Source organism: Mucor mucedo (assembly GCF_025094135.1).
Source record: "Mucor mucedo strain NRRL 3635 chromosome Unknown EV154scaffold_246, whole genome shotgun sequence".
Classification (NCBI taxonomy): domain Eukaryota; kingdom Fungi; phylum Mucoromycota; class Mucoromycetes; order Mucorales; family Mucoraceae; genus Mucor; species Mucor mucedo.
This window is the reverse complement of record NW_026252530.1, coordinates 65-22,390: the sequence shown is the minus strand read 5'-3', so window position 1 is coordinate 22,390 and position 22,326 is coordinate 65. Positions and strand designations below refer to the sequence as shown.

At 36.1% G+C, this 22,326-nt stretch overlaps 6 protein-coding genes and 1 non-coding gene across 7 annotated transcripts; 3 read left to right on the top strand and 4 right to left on the bottom strand.

The window, feature by feature from the left end:
* The first annotated feature begins 430 nt into the window (after positions 1 to 430).
* On the top strand, positions 431 to 3,106 carry EV154DRAFT_532218 (glycogen synthase). The gene is made up of 6 exons (XM_051603876.1): positions 431 to 639; positions 693 to 1,078; positions 1,148 to 1,490; positions 1,566 to 1,784; positions 1,857 to 2,403; positions 2,467 to 3,106. The coding sequence occupies exons 1-6, from the start codon at positions 564 to 566 to the stop codon at positions 3,026 to 3,028; spliced, it is 2,133 nt and encodes a 710-aa protein (XP_051450525.1). The 5' UTR covers positions 431 to 563; the 3' UTR covers positions 3,029 to 3,106.
* Positions 3,107 to 3,121: 15 nt separating this feature from the next.
* Positions 3,122 to 4,609, top strand: EV154DRAFT_532216 (CobW/HypB/UreG, nucleotide-binding domain-containing protein). The gene is made up of 5 exons (XM_051603875.1): positions 3,122 to 3,279; positions 3,337 to 3,426; positions 3,486 to 3,596; positions 3,656 to 3,709; positions 3,774 to 4,609. Exons 1-5 carry the CDS (start codon positions 3,222 to 3,224, stop codon positions 4,469 to 4,471), a joined length of 1,011 nt encoding a protein of 336 aa, XP_051450524.1. The 5' UTR covers positions 3,122 to 3,221; the 3' UTR covers positions 4,472 to 4,609.
* A 1,834-nt stretch (positions 4,610 to 6,443) lies between these two features.
* EV154DRAFT_432459 (kinase-like domain-containing protein) lies at positions 6,444 to 9,170 on the top strand (the record flags this gene model as incomplete). Its single annotated transcript, XM_051596674.1, has 7 exons — positions 6,444 to 6,572; positions 6,630 to 6,713; positions 6,778 to 6,862; positions 6,923 to 7,008; positions 7,146 to 7,850; positions 8,106 to 8,431; positions 8,639 to 9,170. The coding sequence occupies 7 exons, from the start codon at positions 6,444 to 6,446 to the stop codon at positions 9,168 to 9,170; spliced, it is 1,947 nt and encodes a 648-aa protein (XP_051450523.1).
* Positions 9,171 to 9,184: 14 nt separating this feature from the next.
* On the bottom strand, positions 9,185 to 12,938 carry EV154DRAFT_532212 (uncharacterized protein). The gene is made up of 4 exons (XM_051603874.1): positions 12,408 to 12,938; positions 12,128 to 12,380; positions 11,156 to 12,026; positions 9,185 to 11,098 (listed from the first exon to the last, which is right to left on the bottom strand). Exons 1-4 carry the CDS (start codon positions 12,756 to 12,758, stop codon positions 9,373 to 9,375), a joined length of 3,201 nt encoding a protein of 1,066 aa, XP_051450522.1. The 5' UTR covers positions 12,759 to 12,938; the 3' UTR covers positions 9,185 to 9,372.
* A 650-nt stretch (positions 12,939 to 13,588) lies between these two features.
* EV154DRAFT_571778 (uncharacterized protein) lies at positions 13,589 to 15,567 on the bottom strand (the record flags this gene model as incomplete). Its single annotated transcript, XM_051606291.1, has 3 exons — positions 13,589 to 13,618; positions 13,672 to 14,819; positions 14,874 to 15,567. 3 exons carry the CDS (start codon positions 15,565 to 15,567, stop codon positions 13,589 to 13,591), a joined length of 1,872 nt encoding a protein of 623 aa, XP_051450521.1.
* Positions 15,568 to 15,702: 135 nt separating this feature from the next.
* EV154DRAFT_571777 (uncharacterized protein) lies at positions 15,703 to 19,258 on the bottom strand (the record flags this gene model as incomplete). Its single annotated transcript, XM_051606290.1, has 17 exons — positions 15,703 to 15,776; positions 15,835 to 15,906; positions 15,973 to 16,137; positions 16,198 to 16,269; positions 16,338 to 16,481; positions 16,533 to 16,607; positions 16,671 to 16,901; positions 16,955 to 17,119; positions 17,189 to 17,412; positions 17,468 to 17,621; positions 17,706 to 17,786; positions 17,844 to 17,988; positions 18,042 to 18,236; positions 18,299 to 18,436; positions 18,501 to 18,902; positions 18,954 to 19,089; positions 19,146 to 19,258. 17 exons carry the CDS (start codon positions 19,256 to 19,258, stop codon positions 15,703 to 15,705), a joined length of 2,586 nt encoding a protein of 861 aa, XP_051450520.1.
* A 2,738-nt stretch (positions 19,259 to 21,996) lies between these two features.
* EV154DRAFT_t167 lies at positions 21,997 to 22,080 on the bottom strand. Its single transcript has one exon. It is a non-coding gene; the product is annotated as a tRNA-Tyr (tRNA).
* Positions 22,081 to 22,326: the final 246 nt, after the last annotated feature.

Here is a 22,326-nt window from a genome sequence, read left to right as displayed (position 1 = left end):
GCCTCACTTTACACGTATCTATTCGGATAGATTTATAAAACCTCCTTCTTGGTAAGCTCTTGTGTAATTTACTGCCTTTACATCGATTAGATGTCATTAGATTAGAGACAGAAAGGATGCATTTGTTCTATTATTATGCTAATTAGGATTGTCCAAACATTCCGTTCAATTTGTTCCTATCTATTATCAGTTACGTAATATTTGATATCTACACATAATCATGCACACATGAATTGTATGCTCATAGGTTTTTTTTTTTGTTGTTGTGTGTGTGGAAATAGGTATCAAAGATTTGAATCTATTTGCATTGTTATTCACTACGATTTCTAGGTCACATCCAGAAGAAAATATCAGTAAGTTCGTGAGAAAGGTTACACCATTGTACTAACCAAATCCCAATCAAGTCTTGATTCTTGTTGGGGGTAAATCAGATCATGACGTTTGTATACAAGGCAAAGATTTTTGGTTTTTCTAATAAAAACCTTGCGAAAAAAAAAAATTATTTTCTTGTTCTTTTCTCTTTTCATCCGATTTTTTTTTTAAAAACAAAAAAAATTACACACATGTCTGCCGATACTCCACAAAAAGATGTTTACAACCCGCTCTTATTTGAAATTGCTTGGGAGGTAGCCAATAAAGGTATATAATATGAGACGCGTTTTTGTTATTGTTACTTAAAAAATCACGTTTAGTTGGTGGTATTTATACTGTTATCAAAACAAAGGTGCCAGTTACTGTCCGTGAATTTGGTGACCGCTACTGTTTGATCGGTCCTTTGTCTTACAAGACAGCCCCAATGGAGGTGGAAGCGCTTGATCCTCCTGCTGGTATCATCCGGGATACTCTGGATATCATGTCTTCTCAAGGCGTAAAATACTTGTTTGGTCGATGGTTAGTTGAAGGAGCTCCCTATGTGCTTTTGTTCGATACAGGTAGTGTCTTTGATCGCTTGGATGAATGGAAAGGGGATCTCTGGCGTGTAGCAGGTATTCCTAGTCCTCCCAGTGATCAAGAAACCAACGAAGCTATTTTGTTTGGTTATATGGTCACTTGGTTCCTTGGTGAAATCTCAAAAAAGGTATTATCATTTTTTGCTTAAATTTCAGGAAGAAAAAAAAAGAATTGACTTTGAGTGTATTTGGTGTAGTACAATGAACAAGCATCTTTACCCGATTCACCAGCACCGGCTATTATTGCTCATTTCCATGAATGGTTAGCTGGTGTGGCTATTCCTCTGATCAAGAAGCGTAAAATTGATGTTACAACTATCTTCACAACACATGCTACGTTGTTGGGACGTTATCTTTGCGCTGGTTCGGTCGATTTTTACAATAATCTTCGGGATTTTGATGTCGACCATGAGGCTGGTAAACGTGGTATTTATCATCGCTACTGTATTGAAAGGGGTGCTGCACATTGCTCGGATGTTTTTACAACTGTAAGTCATATTACTGCCTATGAAAGTGAGCATCTTTTGAAACGTAAACCAGGTATGTAAAAAAAACCTATAACTTTTTGTTGGCCCTTTTAGAAGACAATAATAATAACTTTTTTTTTTTGGGTAGATGGCGTATTACCAAACGGTTTAAATGTTGTAAAGTTCCAAGCTGTTCACGAGTTCCAAAACAAACATGCCTTAAATAAGGAAAAGATCAATGATTTTGTCCGGGGTCATTTCTATGGTCATTATGATTTTGATTTGGACAACACTGTTTACTTTTTCACTGCTGGTCGTTACGAATATCGAAATAAAGGTGTTGATATGTTTGTAGAATCTCTTAGTCGTAAGTGGACAATGTTCTTTTTTTTTTTCAAAAAAAAAAAAAAAAAAAAAAAAAAAAACTAACTTTAAATAGGTTTGAATGATCGCTTAAAGGCTGCTAAATCAAACACCACAGTTGTCGCTTTCATTGTTATGCCCGCTGCCACAAGATCTTTCAACGTTGAAGCTCTTAAGGGTCAAGCTGTTACAAAGCAATTAAGAGAAACCGTGAATGAAATCCAAAGTCGCATTGGTAAGCGCATTTATGAAAGTGCTTTAAGAGGAGGAGAATTGGATACAGCTGAATTCTTGTCAAGCGAAGATAAAGTCCTTTTGAAACGTCGTGTGTTTGCCTTGAAAAACCAAAGCTTGCCTCCCATTGTTACTCACAATATGGTTGACGATGGTCTTGATCCTATCATTAATCAAGTAAGAAGACTCGGTTTATACAACAAGCCTGAAGATCGTGTCAAAACAATTTTCCATCCTGAATTCTTAAACGCTAATAACCCCTTATTGGGCCTTGATTACGAAGATTTTGTTAGAGGTTGTCATCTTGGTGTTTTCCCCTCTTATTATGAACCTTGGGGTTATACTCCTGCTGAGTGTACTGTGATGGGTGTACCTTCTATCACAACAAAGTAAGTTGGTATTTAGTGTCTCCATAGTAATCATCCCCGACTCATTTCTTTCTTCTACAATAGTTTATCTGGTTTTGGTTGTTTCATGGATGAAAATATCGAGAATTGCGAGGATTATGGTATTTATATTGTGGACAGACGTCTTAAATCTGTTGAGGAGTCCATTCAACAATTATGTGAGCAAATGTTCAGATTTTGCCAAAAGACTCGTCGTCAACGTATCAATCAACGTAATCGTACTGAGAGATTATCAGACTTACTGGATTGGAAGCGTATGGGATTAGAATATATCAAGGCTCGTCAATTAGCATTACGTCGTGTATATCCCGATTCATTTGTCGATGACGAAGAAGAAGAAGAGGTAGCGATAAAAAAGATCCCCAAGCCCTTGTCTGCCCCTGCCAGTCCTCGTATACGTAACTTAGTCAATGGTTACTTCAATGGCCAAAACGACGAAGATGATGAAGAAGATGATTTGGCTATTCCTTTGGCAAGAAAAGAGTTCCCTGCTCTTAATAGAAAAGGAAGCGAAGGCGACTCACGTGAAGCAGAACTGCTGAGAGAGGGTGATATCATGACATTAAATAAGCTTACTTTGGAAGAGAAAAAGCAAAGACATCATTAATTGCTGTAACAGAAAGCATAAAATATCCGTACATACATAATACATGAATAAAACAAAAATATCTTTTTCGGCGCTAAATGTATTTTTTTATTTGAGCTTAAAAATGCACTTTTTGTCACAGATCTAAAAGATAGTGACCCAGTCCCCAGACAAGTTTCCTTTTTAACCTCTTTTGCTAATCTTTATAATTATTATGTGTACCTCTAGTGAACCTCTTCCTGTTACAGTATTTACTGGATTCTTGGGAAGTGGTAAATAACTACTTTAAGAAATAGCAGTGAAACTTGGTCTAACTTTTATTTACCTAGGCAAGACAACCCAAATTTTAAACTTGTTACGTCGTGTACCGGAAGACTACAAAGTTTGTTTGTTGAAGAATGAATTTGGTGACATAGCTGGTAATTCATTACACTCTTGATCCTACTTCAATAGCGTATTAATTATACATCACACAAAGTTGACAGTCAATTGGCTAAAGAAACCAATGTCGGTGTACAGGAGATGGTAAATGGTTGCATGTGCTGTGTTCTTGTTGGCCAAATGAAGCTAGCTCTTGAAGAATTAAAAGGTAGTATTAACGCATGAAGTCTATAGAAAGTGAAGAACTGATTTTTATTTATTATGCAGAAAAATATAATCCTGATAGAATTATCGTCGAAACCAGTGGTTCTGCTTTTCCTGGTAAGGATAAGGATATTGTTAGATAGTTTGGCAAGTATAGAATTTGATATATTTCAATTTTTAGCACCAATTGCATGGCAAATTCGTGAGATGGCGGACGATGGATTTTTGTTAGATTCGATTATTACAGTAGTTGATTGTGAGAACTTTAAAGGATATGAAGATACTAGTTATACAGCCAAGTTACAAGCCCAATATTCCGATGTTATTTTACTCAACAAGCATGAATTGGTCAACGAACGTGAATTGGATGATGTAATTGATCACATCAACGTTCTAAACACAGATACACCCAAAGTCAAGTGTGACAAAAACGGTGTTTCCCCTGACCTTGTCTTTGGTCTGGATACCCCGCTCTTTAAAGTCGGTTATAACAAGAACAAAACATTGGAAGATAATGTGTTTGATCCCCATCATCAAGAAAATGAGGTTGATTTGATTCAAATCCTTCAATCTGTCAACGATAAAAAAATGAACCGTGAAGGGCTAGAGGCTTTCCTGAAATCTATGCCCAAAGATGACATCTATCGCATCAAAGGTTTCGTTCGATTGGATGACGATAAATTGTATATTATCAACCACGCATTTAGTCGATGGACTCTTACAGCTGTCCAAAACGAGGATACTTTGGAGAATACCAAGGATGTTCAGATTAGAATAACTGTCATGGGTCAGGATCTTAGAATGTACACTGAAAAAGTGAAAGTTCTATTAAATGGTGAGGAAGGTGATGTAAAATTGACTCCTGCCCACCGTCATTAGATTTATAGAATGTATGTAGTGAATATTATAATTAATCAATTTGTAAAATTAAAATTAGAATTGAACAATGACACTATACGTTTTATCGTGTGTTTGTGTCATGAAACATTAAGCACCTTCACTAAAACAAAGTAACCAATGCTACTCATGAAGTACATTATTAATTCAAAACAGGCTGTTTCTTTGAAACAATCTGTATTTAAATCTATGTACTTGCTTAGAGTTGACAAGCATGTCTTGTTAGATTAATTGAGTCTTCGCTAAAGATACAATTAAAATGAATCTGTTGTGTGATTTTTATTCCATAAGTGAACCTTAAATTTTAATCTGACATTGCCAAAGTCTACACAATCGAATTGAAAGAGACAAGTATAGATATTGTGCTTAGTTTTAGATTTCATTGGAAGAGCTGTACCTTTTTTATTAAAACAAAACTATAACCAGAGTTGTACAGCTTTACTCACATTCTTACAAGTAAATATGAGATCAACGTAACCAATGAGTTAATATCCTTTGATGAGCTTTTAAAAATGTATAAAATATTATACTAATTTTAAAGAAACGAACGAAAATGCTAAAAATATGTCTTTCATTAATACTATTAGTTCAACAGGGACAATAAATGCATATTCGTAATCTATTTTTATTCCGTGATTCGGCATTATTTGTCAGCACAGAAACTCGTGGTGTGAAGGAATCAAGACCCACCTGATGTAAAGCTATACTGATATGACAGGTGCGACCAAATAATATGGCCTTGTTCAGCCAGCTTATAAAATTATTCGTGTAAAGACTAGATAAAGAGACTTTAACCAATGCATCTATAATGGTAACGATAGGGAACAGAAAAATATTAAGACGAAAAGCGTTTCACCCTGTCTCTATGTACACCCGTTGTTGTGTCGCTACGAGGAAGAAACAGAACGACGATCTGCTTTTGTTTTCACATACGTTAAAGCATTATGTCTGTTACATTGATACCTCGTTTTATGTCATAATCAGCTTTAATATCGATACAAATATAAGTGTTGAGACACTGATGAACAGTCAGTTGCTGTCATGAAAGTGGTAATTAAAAACACATTATATTTTCTCAAGTTCACGTTAAAATATGACAAAACATTTCGAGGAACATCTTTTATTTGTTATCTGCTTTTTTTTTTATATCTGTATTATCAATAGTGAACATGTCACTTGCGAAAATGTCGATTAACGATTTCATATGACTATAATGCGAACCACATGTCTCACATAATCAAAAGACCCTGTCCTTACAAAGTCTAATCTTAATAACGGCGTCAATTATTTATATGTTAAAACAGGGTTGAATAAAAGCGTTCAGGGTGGTGATAAAGTTATGATCAGAGGGGATGATAGACGGGGACGGGGGAAGTATTACATAATGTTATTTTTTGAAACGCCCATGGGAAACTTTGTCTGTTTGTTTTTTTTAAAAAAAAAAAAAATGACAATAATTCTGCAGTAGAGATAAAGATATTGTGCATTGCATTCAAACTCTCATTGAAAATACACGTTTGATAAAATGGAGAGATTACCATATATGGATATTTGTTATGGTAGTCCCCGCCCTTTTTTCTGTCAGACCTTGGAAGAAGGAAACGGGCATGAAAATGTATTCCGATGAGGCTCATCACATAATAACAAGACCCAAAAAAAAAGGAGATAATTATAAAATAGTCTAATTTAAATATCTATCTATAATCACATTCTCTTCTCTTCTCATTTTTCTTTTCTTTTATTTTTCATTTTTTTTTTTTTTTTCATTAAAAATATTAATATGTCGGCAGCAGTTATTCACCCAATTCACGATGCAAATAACCATCAAGTATTGGCATTATTAGATAATTCTTCTTGCTCTTCTGAGGAAAGACAGGATGTAATTATTATGACAGAAGAAGAGGAAGCAGTACAGAAAAAACAAATCCTCAATTATCTGACTAAACCATCATCCATGTCATCATTCACAACTACTCCCAAACGTCCAGTACCACGCCTTGGTCCATTTTTACTATTGAAGACTCTGGGTGTTGGAGAATTTGGTAAAGTGAAAATGGGCAGACATTACGAAACAGGACAAACAGTAGGTATAAGTTAGCAATCATTTAATTCTTTGTACACTAAATAAGCACAATAAAAGGTGGCTGTCAAACTTGTAAAAAAAGAAAATATCGATTCATCCTCACAGCTAGAAAAAATTCGAATGGAGATTGATATATTAAAGGTAACAAAAAAGGAATCCGCAAAAAAAAAGTCGATAAATAAATAATAAACATCACATGAATTAGACATTGAATCACCCATACATTGTCAAATTATTAAGTGTAAATGAAACAAATACTTGTATTGGGATGGTGTTAGAATATGCACAAGGTACATTATAAGTCAACGTTAACATTGCAGTGCCTCATTTTTTTTTTCCAAAAAAAAAAGGTGGAGAATTGTTCGATTACATTTATAAGCAAAGATATTTAAAGGAACATGAGGCACGTCGACTCTTTTCACAATTGATAAGTAGCGTTTTCTATATGCACCAAAAGAATATTGTTCATCGTGATTTAAAACTCGTAAGTTATTTATAATACACACGCGTGTAACCCCAAACGATACGAAAAGCTATTCGAAATGTTCAACTCTCTCTATTTACTATGATTAGGAAAATATACTTTTGGATAGTCACGGCAACTTAATCGTAACGGATTTTGGTTTCGCCAACCAATTTACGCAAAAAACAGGTGATTTAATGTCTACCTCGTGTGGATCTCCTGTATATGCAGCTCCTGAACTTGTTATGACGGGTACATTGTATGCTGGTACAGGTGTTGATATTTGGTCATGTGGTATTATACTATATGCTATGCTTTGTGGTTATTTACCGTTTGATGACGATATAAAGAACCCTAATGGTGATAACATTGGACGATTGTATCGATATATTATGGCAAACAAACCAAAATATCCAGTGCATTTATCAGATGACTCAAAAGATATCATCGGCAAAATGTTAATTCCCGACCCCAACGCAAGATGCAAAGTGGTGGACATTATGAATCATCCCTGGTTAAGTAAATATAAAACCCAGATTACAAAACCAGTACATGAATTGGAGCTGGAAGGACAAATTTTGAAACAATCTTTGCTAAAAGGGATTGAACCTAAATCGATACAAGAGGACGATGATTATGTAGAGGATGTTTGTTGTGATCAAGACGAGGATGTACAAAGTAGTGCATGCTCTGCTAGATCTTCGGTTTCTTCAACTTACTCATTTCCTCCCTCCTACAGTAACACGAAACGCGCCCATAATGACGATAACATGATCACTGAAGAACGTCAGGATCAACATTTAATGGCAGATCATGTTTCATCTCCACCTACAACACCTATTCCATGTGCCAAAGATATCAACTCGCTTACAGAAACTATTGAAGAATTTCCAACAACAATCACAAACGATCCAATTTCATCAAAATCAACTAAAGAGCCAACAACTACAGATGCAGTCATAGTGCCTGTGGCTGTATCACAATCAAGTTCTCAGATACAACAATCAAGTTCCAGCATACAAAAATCAGGTATTTCTGGTCCTCCTTCTTCTGTTAACGTAAATAAAAAGAGACACACCATTAGCACAACAACACCACAAGACTCAAGTATGCCACCTATTCAGTATTCTTCTCTGAGAGCAAAATTATTCTCAAGCGTGAAAAGACGTAATCATAGTGAAACGGCGATCAAAGAAGACACTGTCAAGGAAGTACAACTTAAAAAGAAGACCAACCGGAATTCATGGCAACAAATCATACATAGACACACACATAACAGCCATAGTCCTAACACCTTGCCAGTATCCCCACCTACATCACCTATAATACCTGAACAATCGAAAAGCGTAAGATTGATTTCATGGCTTAAGACCAAGACTCACCATAAAAAATGTAAGTACCACCCCCCCCCCTCCTGAAACGGCTAACTTTATTAACACATGTTTACAAATATAGCTAATGATGGTACTACACCAAGGAGTAGTAGCAGCAGCAGTAAAAGCAGTAGTGACAGTAGTAATAACGGTAGTTTATCCAGTAGAGAACACGCAACTATCCCAATTGCAAGGCCTACCTCCTCACTTGCACCTCTGCGCTCTGATAGTCGAGCTCCTTCTTCATTACAGCAAAAGGGTGACAATATTGATAGAATTTCGATAGAATCTGAACTTCGAGTGCATGCAGGCGACATGAATCGTTCAGCCCTTACTTCCAAGCCGCCCATGGAAGTGCTATTGGAGATCAATAAAATTTTGTTATTGTTGGGAGTTGAAGTAGAAAATCAAGGCGGCTATAAATTGAACTGTACAAGACGCTCTACGGAACACTATCAGCAACTTGGTATGGATCAAGAGGAGGAGGACATGATGAACCATCTAAGTACTAGCCACCAGCCTGTACTTAGCCAACCTATCTATGGGCATCCTAGTTTAGATAATGGACAGGAAATTCAGTTTTCTGTTGAAATATGTAGATTTGAGAATTTATCTGGGTTGTTTAGTGTAGACGTTCAATATATTAACCAAGACAACTTTTCTGGTTACCAGTTTATTGGACAAAAATTATTAGGCTTATTGCACATGGGAAATGTAATTAGAAATACAAACTTTAATATCATGCTGAGTAAAATTGAATAATAATAAAAAAAAACGCACGTTTCATCATTCTAAACTAAAAAATGTGATGCTTGTGGAACTGTGGGGTGCGTCGGCGGTAAAAAAAATAAAAAAAAAAATAACAGCATTCTTTTTATAAGGTAATAATAATATAATGAACAAAAAAGACAGAATAGTGTGGAGGTATGTGCGTGTGTTATAATAATATGGGACATTTTTTGTTTTATGCTAAACCATGAAGAATTAATTGAGCTTTGTCAGCTCTCTTCGACATGAGTTGTTCGTGTGTAAGATCATTTTGCTCTTCCTTGCAACCTTCTTCTTCTTTTTCTTCATCTTCTTCGGATAAATCACAAGCAGAATCAGCATCTCCAGGATGGTGAGCAATAAAACGACCAAGACGACTTAATCTATCTACAATTGATTGTTGGTTTTCTAACAAGGCAGGATGACGAATCATTCTACGTAAAGACAAACTAGTTTCGCGCACTTGTTCATCAATTAAAATTTCTTTTTCGGCAGAAAGTTCTTGTAATTTCATAGCTTCAATCCATGAGCCTAAGCCAATAAAGGAAACCACGAATTCTGCTAATGCCATAACAACATACTCAAGGTCGCCTTCTTGCTCGTCGTTGCGGTTCTTTTGTAATTTACGAATACCAGAGCGAAGTACCTCAGCATTTTCGAGTTCGACTAAACCTTGTTTTTGACGTTCGGGATCAGATTGCTTTAAAAGGATGGAACCGACAAGAACATGGATCATTGCTTTTTTAACCAGTTCATCAAGCTGATTTAAGTTGGTCTTTTGTGACACATTGGATGCACGACAGGTCATTGAGCGTGGCACACGTTGGATAATGGTAGAAGCCCACTTTTCGGCATCATTATTTTTCCAAAGAGCTTCCACTGTAGCACCAACGGCAGCAAGCCAATGGGCCAATCTTTGATGGTCATCTTCTGTTTCGGTAGTAGATTCAGTTAATAGCATGATGTCAATAAATGCTGTTTCAAGTGTTTCATCAAATCCGGTGTCGTTGCTACTAGTCATTGTACTGACTAACCGATCAAACTGAATACGAAGACTGTCCAGCAAGTGTAATGTGGATAATATTGCAACAGGCACAACAACAGGCGCAGTAAAGGAAATCGAAAGGTTGTTGCCAGATTTTGGAAGTTTATCATTTAAAGCGGTTTGGTTTGTAATGATTTCCATAGTTTCGGACCACGCACGGGTTTGACGCATTTCAGAAATGGAATCATGATCTTGTTCAGGATCCATCCAGGACAATGCTTGCATCCAAAGACTAAGATCTTCGTCATCTTCATCCTTGGTAATGGAATGCTGCCAGAAATAATTGGACAACTTTTCAGCAATAGAGTGTTTGGGGATGATTAGCGACATTTGCAGAGCAGCTGTAGCATAGGCACGGGCATGGGTTTGGTTGACATGTTCATGAACACTGTCATCCAATGTGTCGACCAAATTAATCATTCGAAAGCAAGAGTACAACATACTTGTGCGAGACATTTCGGGAGCACCACCAAGACAGGTGGTTTCATTCAATTTAATCCACTTGCAAACTTGACCGAATTCTTCTTCAGCAGTAAGTTGATGATCCCCATACATGATGTCATAACCAAGTACATGGTGAGAGAATATGCGGAGGGTTTCTTTACACAGAGGAAAGAAGGTGGCTAAAGCACCTTGAGGTAATTCATCATTGTCTTGGCGGAGTGATTTATCGAGGATGGTATAAATTTGACGGCATTTCAGAAGGCCAGGTGTCACAGTGGTACTTGTAACATCTTTGCGAGAGGTTGCTACAATCGTACGTTTAGATCTACTAACACGTTTCAGTTTGAGGGAAGAGCCAAATAGTATGGATTTGATGTAAGGAAATAAAAGTTGGACAATGCAAATAATGAATACAGTGGTACGTAAAGCAGACCTATTGCAATTTTTGTTAGTTATACAAAGAGAATTAGATGCAAAGTCTATTTCTTACCATCCGTCGTCAAATTTGAACACAGAACCGAGGAAAGACTCAGGTGCAGCGCTTGTATTACCCAGTGTATTTGAAATTGTATTGTCTTGGCCTGTGGTTGTGGTTCTTGAGGTATGATGATGATTTTGATATTGCTCGGAGGAATTGGGACCGGCAGTCAAGGGAGATGTAGAAAAGAATGTGATACACATGAATATAGCCATAAAGACTCTATTTGTCATAGCAGGTGGTGTTACAGGATCTGGTGATGAAGAGGAAGATTCATATTCATCGGAGGCTTCATGTTGATTTGTACCAAATCGAGCACGCTTTCTATTTGCTGCCTTTCTTTGTTGATCTTGTTGCTTTTGAACTTCACGTTCCATGACGGCTTGTTGTTGGATTTCTTTCTCACGCTGTTGCTTTTGTATATGATAGCGTTGCAAGATATCAGCACCACCCGGTAATTGATTGAGTATGTTTTGAAGTGCTTGGTTCTCACGTCGGACATCATCACCCGTCTTTTTCAGATGATTGATGTATTCGGTTGCTTTACGAAGAATTGTTGCCTTGTTTAACTTTGTAGCCACTGCAACACCGTCTAAGAATTCTGCACCATCTTCGGCTTCATCTTCGTCATCGTCGTTATTACGGCGTTTGGAACCGGCTGGTGTCTTATTCACTTTAGCATATAAAAGTGCGGGTACTGCATTTTTAAGTTCAGCTATACGATCATTGATATTATTACGATAACGACGTTCAATAGCATTATGTGCAGTCTTTTTATGTTGACGACCGATAGGCGGGTTTTGTGCATTGGTGGTATTTAAAGCAGCATTTACTGCATTGCTAATAATACTTGAAGATTTTAAACGTTGAATGGGTACCTTGGCTATTCATGATAAAAAGGGAAATTTATATTGTTATTTCATTGGTTGATTATTTTAGTTTGTATTTTTTTTTTTTTTTTTTTTTTTTTTTTGCTATTTTTACCTTGAGAATCGAGGGAAGTGTTCCAATTCATGAAGTCCAAAGAAGGATTTGTTGGTAAGGATTTTTTCTCTGCCTGAGGAGAAGTAGTAACAGATGCTGATGATTGGAATAAGGCGGGTTGTTGCATAGGTTGAGAGGGTGAATATGATGGAGGTGAATATGGCAAGGATTCTGGACTAGCATATTCGTTTTTAACACTGTTGTTAGTTGTTGTGGACGTAGTAGCATAGTTGTCAAACTTCTGTTGTTGTTGTTGTTGTTGTTGTTGCTGTTGTTGTTGTTGTTGTTGTTGTTGCTGTTGCTGTGGTTGTTGTTGCTGTGGTTGTAGTTGTTGTGGTATCAAGTTGGATAAAGGTTCATATAATAAAGAGGGGTCGTTGTAGTTATTTGTGTTCATAAAGATGGGTTGGGCTTGTTCATTTCTCATGGAATTGCTGAACAGCTGATTGTCAATGGGTAAATATCTATCAAAATCTTGCCATGAATCTTGTTGAAAAAGAGCTGCTTGTGCTTGCTCTTGCAATTCCAGGTCGAACTGCGACAAAGAGAAATAAGCTGAAGTGTCTTCTTCATTTAAAACGCCTGTATCAGTAGAAAACAAGTCTATTGGAAGTGGTGCAAAAGCTTCCATGGTGATTTATTGTTGATATTTTGTTTTGTTTTTTTGTAAAAGGAAAAGGAGAAAGAGGAAAAAGAAAAAAAGAAAAAATTGTCCCCCACCTATTGGGAGTCATCCCAATTCCAACCCCGGGCACACATTCGTGGCAGTGCACGCGCACGCACACTCATTTTTTTTTTTTTTTTTTTTTTTTTTTTTTCGCAGCTGGGCGAAAAAAATGGCCTGATTTTTATTTTTTGTTTCTACCGCATTCTACTCATTTGACGTTTATGGTATCTGGGTTCGTATTAAATCTTGCATTTTACTGGACATCAAGTGGCTTTTATTGCGCATTTTTCTCATTTAATCTTGACATTGTAATTAATCACACACATTCAAGCGAATAGGATCGTTTATACATATATCGGCCCGGCCGATATCTCCTCTTTTCTCGGGACAGGAAATAAGGGGTCTATTCCACCCCCTAAACTCTTATTTGTTAAAAGTACATTGTTATTACTTTTGCATGAAGCAGTTTTTCATCACTCCTCTTTATCACAAAAGAGTACAATGAGTCAACTCCGCTGGTCAAAGCACCTTGAAGATATGACACTGACCAATCTTGAAATAATAAAAAATCGTATTAAAAATAGATGACATAATTTGATTGGACGAGTTCTACATAAGACCATAAGTTTATAGTTACGACCCTGTTATGTGTACAACCCTGTGTAAGCCTTTTATTGTGTAGCAAACATATCATCCTACTATATTGGTCATCGTTTCTCGTCTATCTTCTATTACAGTCTATGGATACTTTCAAAGTAACATAAAAAAAAGAGGGGAACGGGCACATGTTTAAATTACAGTGTAATTACATTTGGATCACCGTTCTATATACAGAAAATTAGTCATGTATAAAATAGAGTAATCGTTTTATACTTACAAATGGATGACGCCAACCGCACTGGAAATCGTTCTTTTTATAAGATCTATCTACACTGGTTGAAGTATTATAACCAATATGATACATGAGTAGTGTTTTGCTTGTCACCAAAGTCTGTGTACATTCTCTACACTCATACAGATTACCTAATAAGCATTGTTGTATAATAATATCAGGTGGTAAATTTGGATATTTTAACAATAGACCAGAGGCTAATTTCGCAATCTTAGGTTTCAGAAACAGCCCGCTTCCCCCTGTTCCGACAAACACACCGCAATGATGAGGAGATTTTATATTGGCGGCGTAAATCACACTTTCAATCTTTCTCCATTCTTTCGTGCCACATACAGGAAAATCATCTTCAACAAGTGCAATATACGTGGACTGGAAATTGTCTGCTGCTAAGCTGAGAGCTTTTGAAACATGGCTACGTTGATTCAATGTATTCCCTTCTTCACGAATCCATTTCAAATAGCGTCTTCCTCTCGTGGTATTTTCAAACATGGCCTTGGCTTTATCATATTCTATATGTGTTGTAAAGTGTGTATATACCAAGGTATGGATCCGGTCATACAACGATCCAGATTCCGGATTCTCGGGCCAATTTTTAACATACGAATCCAACGTGCGTGAAAGAAATGAAGGGTTGCCCCGACGGGGCGCTGTCATGATAACGAATGTAAAGAGATAACGGTCATATGATAATTGGTTCAGACTGACCGAATCGACCAATCTTTCTTGCGTATAATACCCGTTACAGATCAAGAGGATGGGCAAAGTAGCAAACACAACCAATAATCCCTTTTTAACCGCAGCTTGTAATGTTCGCCAAAGGGGTAATGGCCGATATCTGCCCATAATAATCTCAACAGGCACAGCGTCATCTTTTTCATAAAGTTCTTCAGAAGCCCAATTTTTATCGTGTGCTAAAAGTGTTTGGATGATAATCATCGCAATGAAGCCAGTAAGCAGGCCAGTCAAGGACCACCATAAAATGCTCTTCACAGTGTAATTTACAAGACACATCATGATTTGGAGCGTTACTTTTCGAATGGTAAACTTGCTGTTGCTTCCATACATGAATATGTATTTATCTTGAATATTCAGTGACTGGACCACCACGAGTGCAAATAAAAAAGGAGCGAGACCTAGCATTGTTTTTACATTGGTTTTTATTGGAGTTACCTATTGTAAAGAAATACCTTGATTGCATTCGTGTAATGAATCGCTGAAAAACAAGGAAGGAACAGCCCAGCCCGTACTTTTTGAAAAAATATAACCAATAGCTTGTCGAATTGTGCAGACCGAAAATATAATACAGGCCAATATTTGAACTAACCGCCGTGTTCCACCTACCATATGAGTTAAGGATTCTTCAAACAAACCCAAGATCAAAACATTCCAACTAAAAATAATAATATTTTGTAAAGAAGGCAAACATAAGAAAGGAGAAATAAACAGGTTTGTTAATTCTAATCGATGAATGACAAAAGAAGGTGATGAGCAAGTAAAATCAAATAAACCGAGAAAATTTAAAGTTGAAATGATGAAAGAAAATAGGATGGTGTAACGTGTAATTGTAGGCAGTGGCCAGAGGCAGAGTGATTTTTGTGATTTTGAGTTACTGTAAATTTGAATGAGAGAAGAAGAATGGGTATATTGCTGTAATTGCTTCAATTTATTTAATTTTCGTAGTTGCTTTAGTACATAAAACGAATTTTTTCGGCCATGTTTCCGTTTGCTCATTTTTCGATTCATGGATATTGGTGCTTGTTGTTTCGCCATGTCGACAATCGTTGTGCATTCATCGTTCTTCGGTAAACCGGGTGAAGTGGGCCTCGACACTTCTTGCACTACTCTAACGGCTCCAAAAACTTTAAACAGATAGTCTGACATGACAATAGTAGAAAAAGGAAAAAGAGGAAAGTAATAAAAGTAAACAAAAAGATCTACCATACCAAAGTTTTTTTTTTTCATGGTGACACTAATTAAATAATGCCTTGTGTTCATTTAAGATTTAAAAATACTTTTTTATTCATTATCCATCGTGTCATCCTCTTCTTTTTCAATACCTTGTAGCCTTACAAGGTTCAGGTTCTTCAAGTCTAATAAACTGCTGTTTCATAACCGACACTTATTGAATGAGCATCTTTACACACTTACCTTTTAAATACTTCAAACAGGACTTGCCCACACCTGTATGATCCAAATTAAGATTAGTGAGATTCAGCATGCCTGTTAAACCAATTATTTTAGCACGATAAAGATTTCATGAATTTATTCGCCACCGATATTTCTTACCGGCTATCCCTCTTACACCTTTATCTGTAACAAGTGTACATTGCGCAAGGTTTAGAGTTCTCAAATTACGTGCAAAGCTTGTTTGTTCGAAATCTCCTAGCATGCATAATCCGTCATTGGTAATTTTAGTGCGACTCAAAGAAAGTGTTTCCAGTTTAGAAAGTCCTATTTGTTAATATTTTAAAGGGCTTGTATTAATTATAAATGTCTGGATGACCTTTTTACCTTGTAATTTTCTAAGCCCGACATCTGTCAATAATGTACGATCCAAATAAAGCGTATCCAATTCAATCAAGTCTTATAAAAATATTTAGATATACAATGTGCCAAGTTATGAAACACGTTCCTGTTGCAATGGTACCTACTCTCAAATTGACTGATTCCTTTATCTGTCACTTTTGTTCCGTTTAAATTTAAATAACGCAGGTGTTTCATAAATGCAATATTCTCTGCTCCCTCGTCTGTGATATTCAAAAATCCACTCAAATCCAAGTACTCAATGGGTAAATCTGTATTAAATGTATAAGTAGATTTACATTTTTATGTTATATTTGGTTTACCTTTGTATCTGTGTAGGACGCTATCTAATTCATGCTCACGATTGGGAAATTGAATGTGCCTGAGATTCCTCAATTCTACACAAAATAACAAATTTAGTTTCACCTCGTTACACAGTGTTATTGCGGACAAAAGGGTACCTCTGGGTAAAAAGGATAAACCCCTCGTGGTCAACTCTTCACATCCACCTAGCTTTAACTCCACGAGACTTTTGAACTGACTGATTGTCCCAATCAAGTCCTGGTCATTGAAACATGTGTGGTTGATATCCAGCTGTTCGAGACGGATGTTCTTATTAGTTAGTTGTTGGTCTTCAAGTATGCTACCGGGCGTTGTATATGCAAAAGATAGTTGAATAAGGTTTATAAATTCTGTGGGGGGCAACTTAGTATCCATGTAGTGGTTTCATTAAGAGTAAAATTACCATTGACAATTGGAATTAATATACCACATGACTTCACACGTGTACATCCGTCCAATAATAACATTTGCAGTTCTGGTTTGAATTTGGCATTTCCTACCATGGATGCAATGCCCGTATTAGTAATTTTTGTTTTTGATAAGTTCAAGTAAGAAAGATAGGGTAACTCTACAGATATATAGATATTAATTCAACATTAATCAGAGGTCTATGTGGAAGTGTTTGTATTCACTTTACTCTCAAGTGATTTTAATCCTTTATCCGTGACCTTGCAATTATTTAAGTCCAAATAGGTTAGATTCTTCAACCCTTCCAAAGACCGAATAGCCCCATCCGTAATTAATTCACAGCCTCGAAGACTGAGTTTTGTGATGGATGCGGAAGAATTTGACTTGCTTAAATCTTCAATCAGAGAATCTGTGCAATATGAGTACGAGTCAAAAATCACATTCTGTAGATAGCTGTATGACGGTTTGTAAATATAGTATGCCGTGTTTATAATCCAATATATCCTACCAATGATCGGCCAATTTTCGCAAGGTAGTAACATTTAATTTCCCATTCTTGATGAGATACTTCAGTAAAGATTCTGCTATATCTGCAGAAATACACGATAGGCTTTTCAAATAGCGATTGGCACTACTCGTATGCTGTGTAAGTAATCCAGCTACTGTTGCAGAACAAAAATATTTTAAAGCCTTTGGATTTCGCGGCTTAACAACGCGTGCATTCGGCCCAGTTGTTTTAGTATTACTTCGTTGCTCAGCAGCCAGTGCCATATTTTCCCTCCTATCTAAATCTGCTGCATTTTCTTCGACATGTACAGTCTCAGTTGCTATATAATATTAATTAATCGCTTTACATGTATCTTAAAGCATGTGTATATGTTTACTCTCAGCTATCTCTTCAACTGGTGGCGATAAATCAGTCAGTTGATGACCACCACTAGTCTCAGGTCCATATGATCTTCTGTGGCGAGCAATTAGAGGAGGAAGTAGAGAGTTGAACGCTGGTATATAAGTGTCGATCATAGAGTTCTGTTGCATGGAGGTAAGTACGAAGAGCTTAAAATTGTATGTAGATTACTTACTGATTCATCATCCGAGTCACTCTCAGCGATGCCGTCCATATTATGCTCATCTGTATTATCTATAGTGTCCTCCTGTGTAACTTCTGGAGGTGATGTTGGTGCTAGTAACACATTTAAAGAGACATTTGGCAAAAAGTTGGCTTCTTTCATGTCTAATGCCCCATCATCCAAAGTAAACACCCTTCTTGGGAAAACCTGCAAGGATGTTAAATTTTCTAAATTGATAGAAACAGGAGTAACAATAAAATTTTACTTACACAAACTAATGATATATTATTAATAGTAATAGCATTATGTAATACAAGCTCTTTTTCAAATATGAATTCAAGTAAATCTTTGACTCTAGCAGTAAGGGGAAATTTTTGTCGTATTGTGGAGGCATCTGATAATTTAAACTTTTGAGGTACGATTCCCATTAGAAAAACAAATCTATTTAGTTTAACAAAAAAAAATGTCTACCTGTATAAAGGCTTCGATGGCGTTAGCTTTCTGAGGGGTGCTCAGTGTGGTGGTAAAAGAGGTAGAGGATAATTTTGATCTTTTATCTTTTTTATCATTTTTATCGTTTTGGATATCTTCCAAAACACGTTGCTTTTGTTCTTGTTCTAACTTCTTCTTTTTTTTTAATTCTATCTGCATGCGTTCTCTTTCAGTCAACGTTTTATTTACAGGTAGAGAGGATGCTTTGCTTGGTCCTCCCTTGCATTTTCTTTTTTCATGATCATTTTTTATTTCCAGAAGCGCTCTCTTCTTGGCTTCTCGTTCCATAATTTTGTCCTTTCTCAGTTCGTTCGCAATTTGCTCAAATTTTTTCTGTTGAGCGCGTCTACTCTCTTCGTAAGCCTTATCTCTTAAGTCATTCTATAGAACATGAGTTAATCACCTTGTTGTAGAGACCGATCAATTTTTTACCTCATGCGACTTAAACTTCAGATGACTCCCAGAGGAATAAGGCACTGAAAGATCCATATCATTCGTTTCAGCCTTTTTGGGTATTGAAGAGGTTTGCGTTAAATTTAAAACGGGTGCACGGCTTGGGTTCAAGATCCTGCCATTCTAATGTCAGTACTCTGTAGAAAGGATGCAGTCTACATCTCTACTAACCATTCGGTTGCATTCTCCATGGTGGAGTTTTGCGAAAGTGCTTGTCTGCATAGATCCAACTCAAACCCTAGGCTGAGCAAGTAGGCTAAATTGTTGTCGTCAAGTATAGTCATTGTATGATTTTGGCAAAAGAAAAAAATTGATGAGGTCGCGTGCGCAATTTGTGTGTACGAAATTCATGCAGATGACGTGTCGTAAGTTAATCACCAGCCAATCTGTGCTGAGACCTTGTATCAAACTTAAGATGGCTTCCTGCCTCTTTTGTAAGCTCCTGTGTCGTCGAAAAATTTTCCGTAACACCTTCTACATAGCCGCCAAGATGGGCATGTTCACAAAAAGACTATGAATGACACAGTTTTAATCGTGTGCTATAGCTCAGGTGGTATATACATATTTTCTTTTTAAAGGTCTATACATTATAAAGTGGTGGTAGTTTTTTAAAATGCAATAACTTTGCTACTTTTGGAGCTTTGGATTAACTGCAGGGCAAGGTGTAAGACTGTGAAGAAGTCAAGTCTTTCGTATGTGTTGATTCAGAACGACGTACTGAGGGACATGATTGATAGCAGCAAAATAAAGGCCCATATTGGCAAACTTGACCTTTCTACAGCCATTTTCATCAGACAGTACTCGCAACAGGCCCGCTAATTTTTTAGAGCAGAGCACACATGTTGGTGACGTATTGCGCTCATTCGCAATATAAACACCAATATTCTGGCCTTTTTTCATTTTTCTATTTTTTTTTTTTTCTCCAGTGATCATTGCAACGCATGAAATTTTTTATGATCGGTCTAATACCACCGCCTTATCCCCAACAAAGACGATTATGCGTTTATTCTTTGAAAAAGAAACAAAATTTCGCCCTTTTTGGCATACTTTATCATCATGGTACTTTCTTTCGGAAAAAAATAAAAATGTCTTAGACCATTGCTGCTCTTCGTCCAATATGTATTTTGAAAGACTGTCACTTGGAATAATTGTTTTTTTGTTTTCTATTTTAAAAATGAATGCCCTACTTTCATAATTATCATCTATAATAAATGCCGAAAGTCTTGGGAATGCAAATAAAGCATTATAGATAGGCTCTTACAAGGGTTTTCTGTCTACAATTGATTAATGAACATCAACACAAAGTATTAAAAACTGTCGCTGTTAGATACTTCCAACTATGACTAAACATTTATTGTACAATTCCAAGTTGTATTCAAATTTGTCCAATGTGAGTCTCGCTGTTTCACTCATAGAGAGAAAATAACTTTATCCGGATTTAGCAGTTTTGGATCTATAAGACAGCTCTCCATTTATGTAATCCCCGTGCATTTCCTGCTATTTGAATTGTGCTGTTTAATTTCAGCATAATATTCATTAACTTCTTAAAATCAGATCCTTCAGTCAAGAATCTTTAAACAGCGATTGTTGTGCCTTAGAATAAGCTTTCTTGTAATCTGTTGTAAATCTTGATCTATTTGATTTACTTAATTTATACGGTCTTTTAGTTCTTGTATCAAAAATTATATCAGAGTATTATGCGCTACGGCATCAGTAAATATACTCCCATCTTCCTTTGTTTTAATACAAATATTCTTGATGTCTCAAGCGTTTGGTTGAAGACAGAAATTTTGATTGCTCCTGATTTAATTTTTTTAACGATCTTTTTAAGTTCATCAATATCGGCTTTTTTGATCATTTGTCTGTCTTAATTTTAAAAGGTTTTTCAGAAATAATTTTACTTTTGGGCTTTTTGTGATACTCTTTAGCTCGTATGGTTCTGTCTCCAGATAATGCATTTATTTCATGGGTAATTGTTAGTCTATATTATTACATAGATCTTCTATATTTTTCATATTAAAAAAAAACCTAACATGACATCTCCAAAATCTGTGATTAAAGCTATATCTATCTGTATGGGTTTGGGTTTAGGTAATTTTGCAGAAAACATTATAGAAAATATACGTAGGTCACCTAGCCTAAAAAATTAGCACCGTAGCCTGTTTTACTAATGGTACTAGCTGCTTGATGAACTTGCTATATTTGTTATGTACCTTACATATTATCATGAAGGAAAATCCGTTGACATAATTGAACATGTATCAGAATTAGCACGAATATAAGAATTAACAAAATTAGCACATTTCAAATGCATTCCAAATTTAACCATTGGTACATCAGTCATAGCTGTAGATATATTAAGACGCCTGACCTGGCGATTTAAAAAATTGTATTGGAGCCGCCCAAAATATGGTGATAATAATGGTAATGAAAATAGTGCACACTATCAAAGAGGCATTTCATTCTATTTTTTATTTCATATACTTTGCGTTTGACTTCTGAACTAGGCTAATTTTAAACCATTTTTTTTTCCTAAACTTCATATACTTTTTTTTTTTTTTTTTTTTTTTTGGAATTTGGGCCCTTTTTTTATAATAAGTGCCATCAAAAGGAATACATCTCATTGGTAAGTCTGTACATTACTTTAAACTTTCTTAAAGCTCCATGTTACCGTCATATTATATTGGTTATGAAACATCGAGTTGAAGATTTGTTTGTATAGACTACTTTTATGATTTTGTGTATAATTGATTTCGTCGCTAAAGTGATATAATGTTATTACCTTTTTCTGGAGCGACTACTCCCTCAGTCTGTTGTTACTATAAAGTTGCCTATTATTCCTCTATTTTTAACATACGGTTACCCGAAACAAACAATAATATATAGGAGGTCATAAGTCTAGTGCATATTAGCTAAGTTCATAGAATTGTGAGTTTGACATAAACAAAAAAACAAAAAAGGTCCCTTTCATAAACCACCGGTCTACATGCACCAAATAAATGAGAATTGTCAAAAAATAAATTCCGATCTACCAGAGTCGAACTAGTGACCTAGAGATGTCAATTTACACTACAGTCTCCCGCTCTACCAACTGAGCTAAGATCGGTTATATGATAACTTTGAATAAACAATAAATAGATATGCCATAAAATAACATATTTTTAAATCACGTGACATTCACGTGGACGCATTTATATTGGTCAACATAATTGCTTAGTTTCAATATCATATCATTCCAAAAATAAATATCGCTTTTCTTAGGGACAGCCAATTTTTCCTTAGGGACAGCCAAAGTGCACGTAGTCGCAACGTAAGATCTATAGTTTGGATGTTCTGTAGACATGGGAACAAG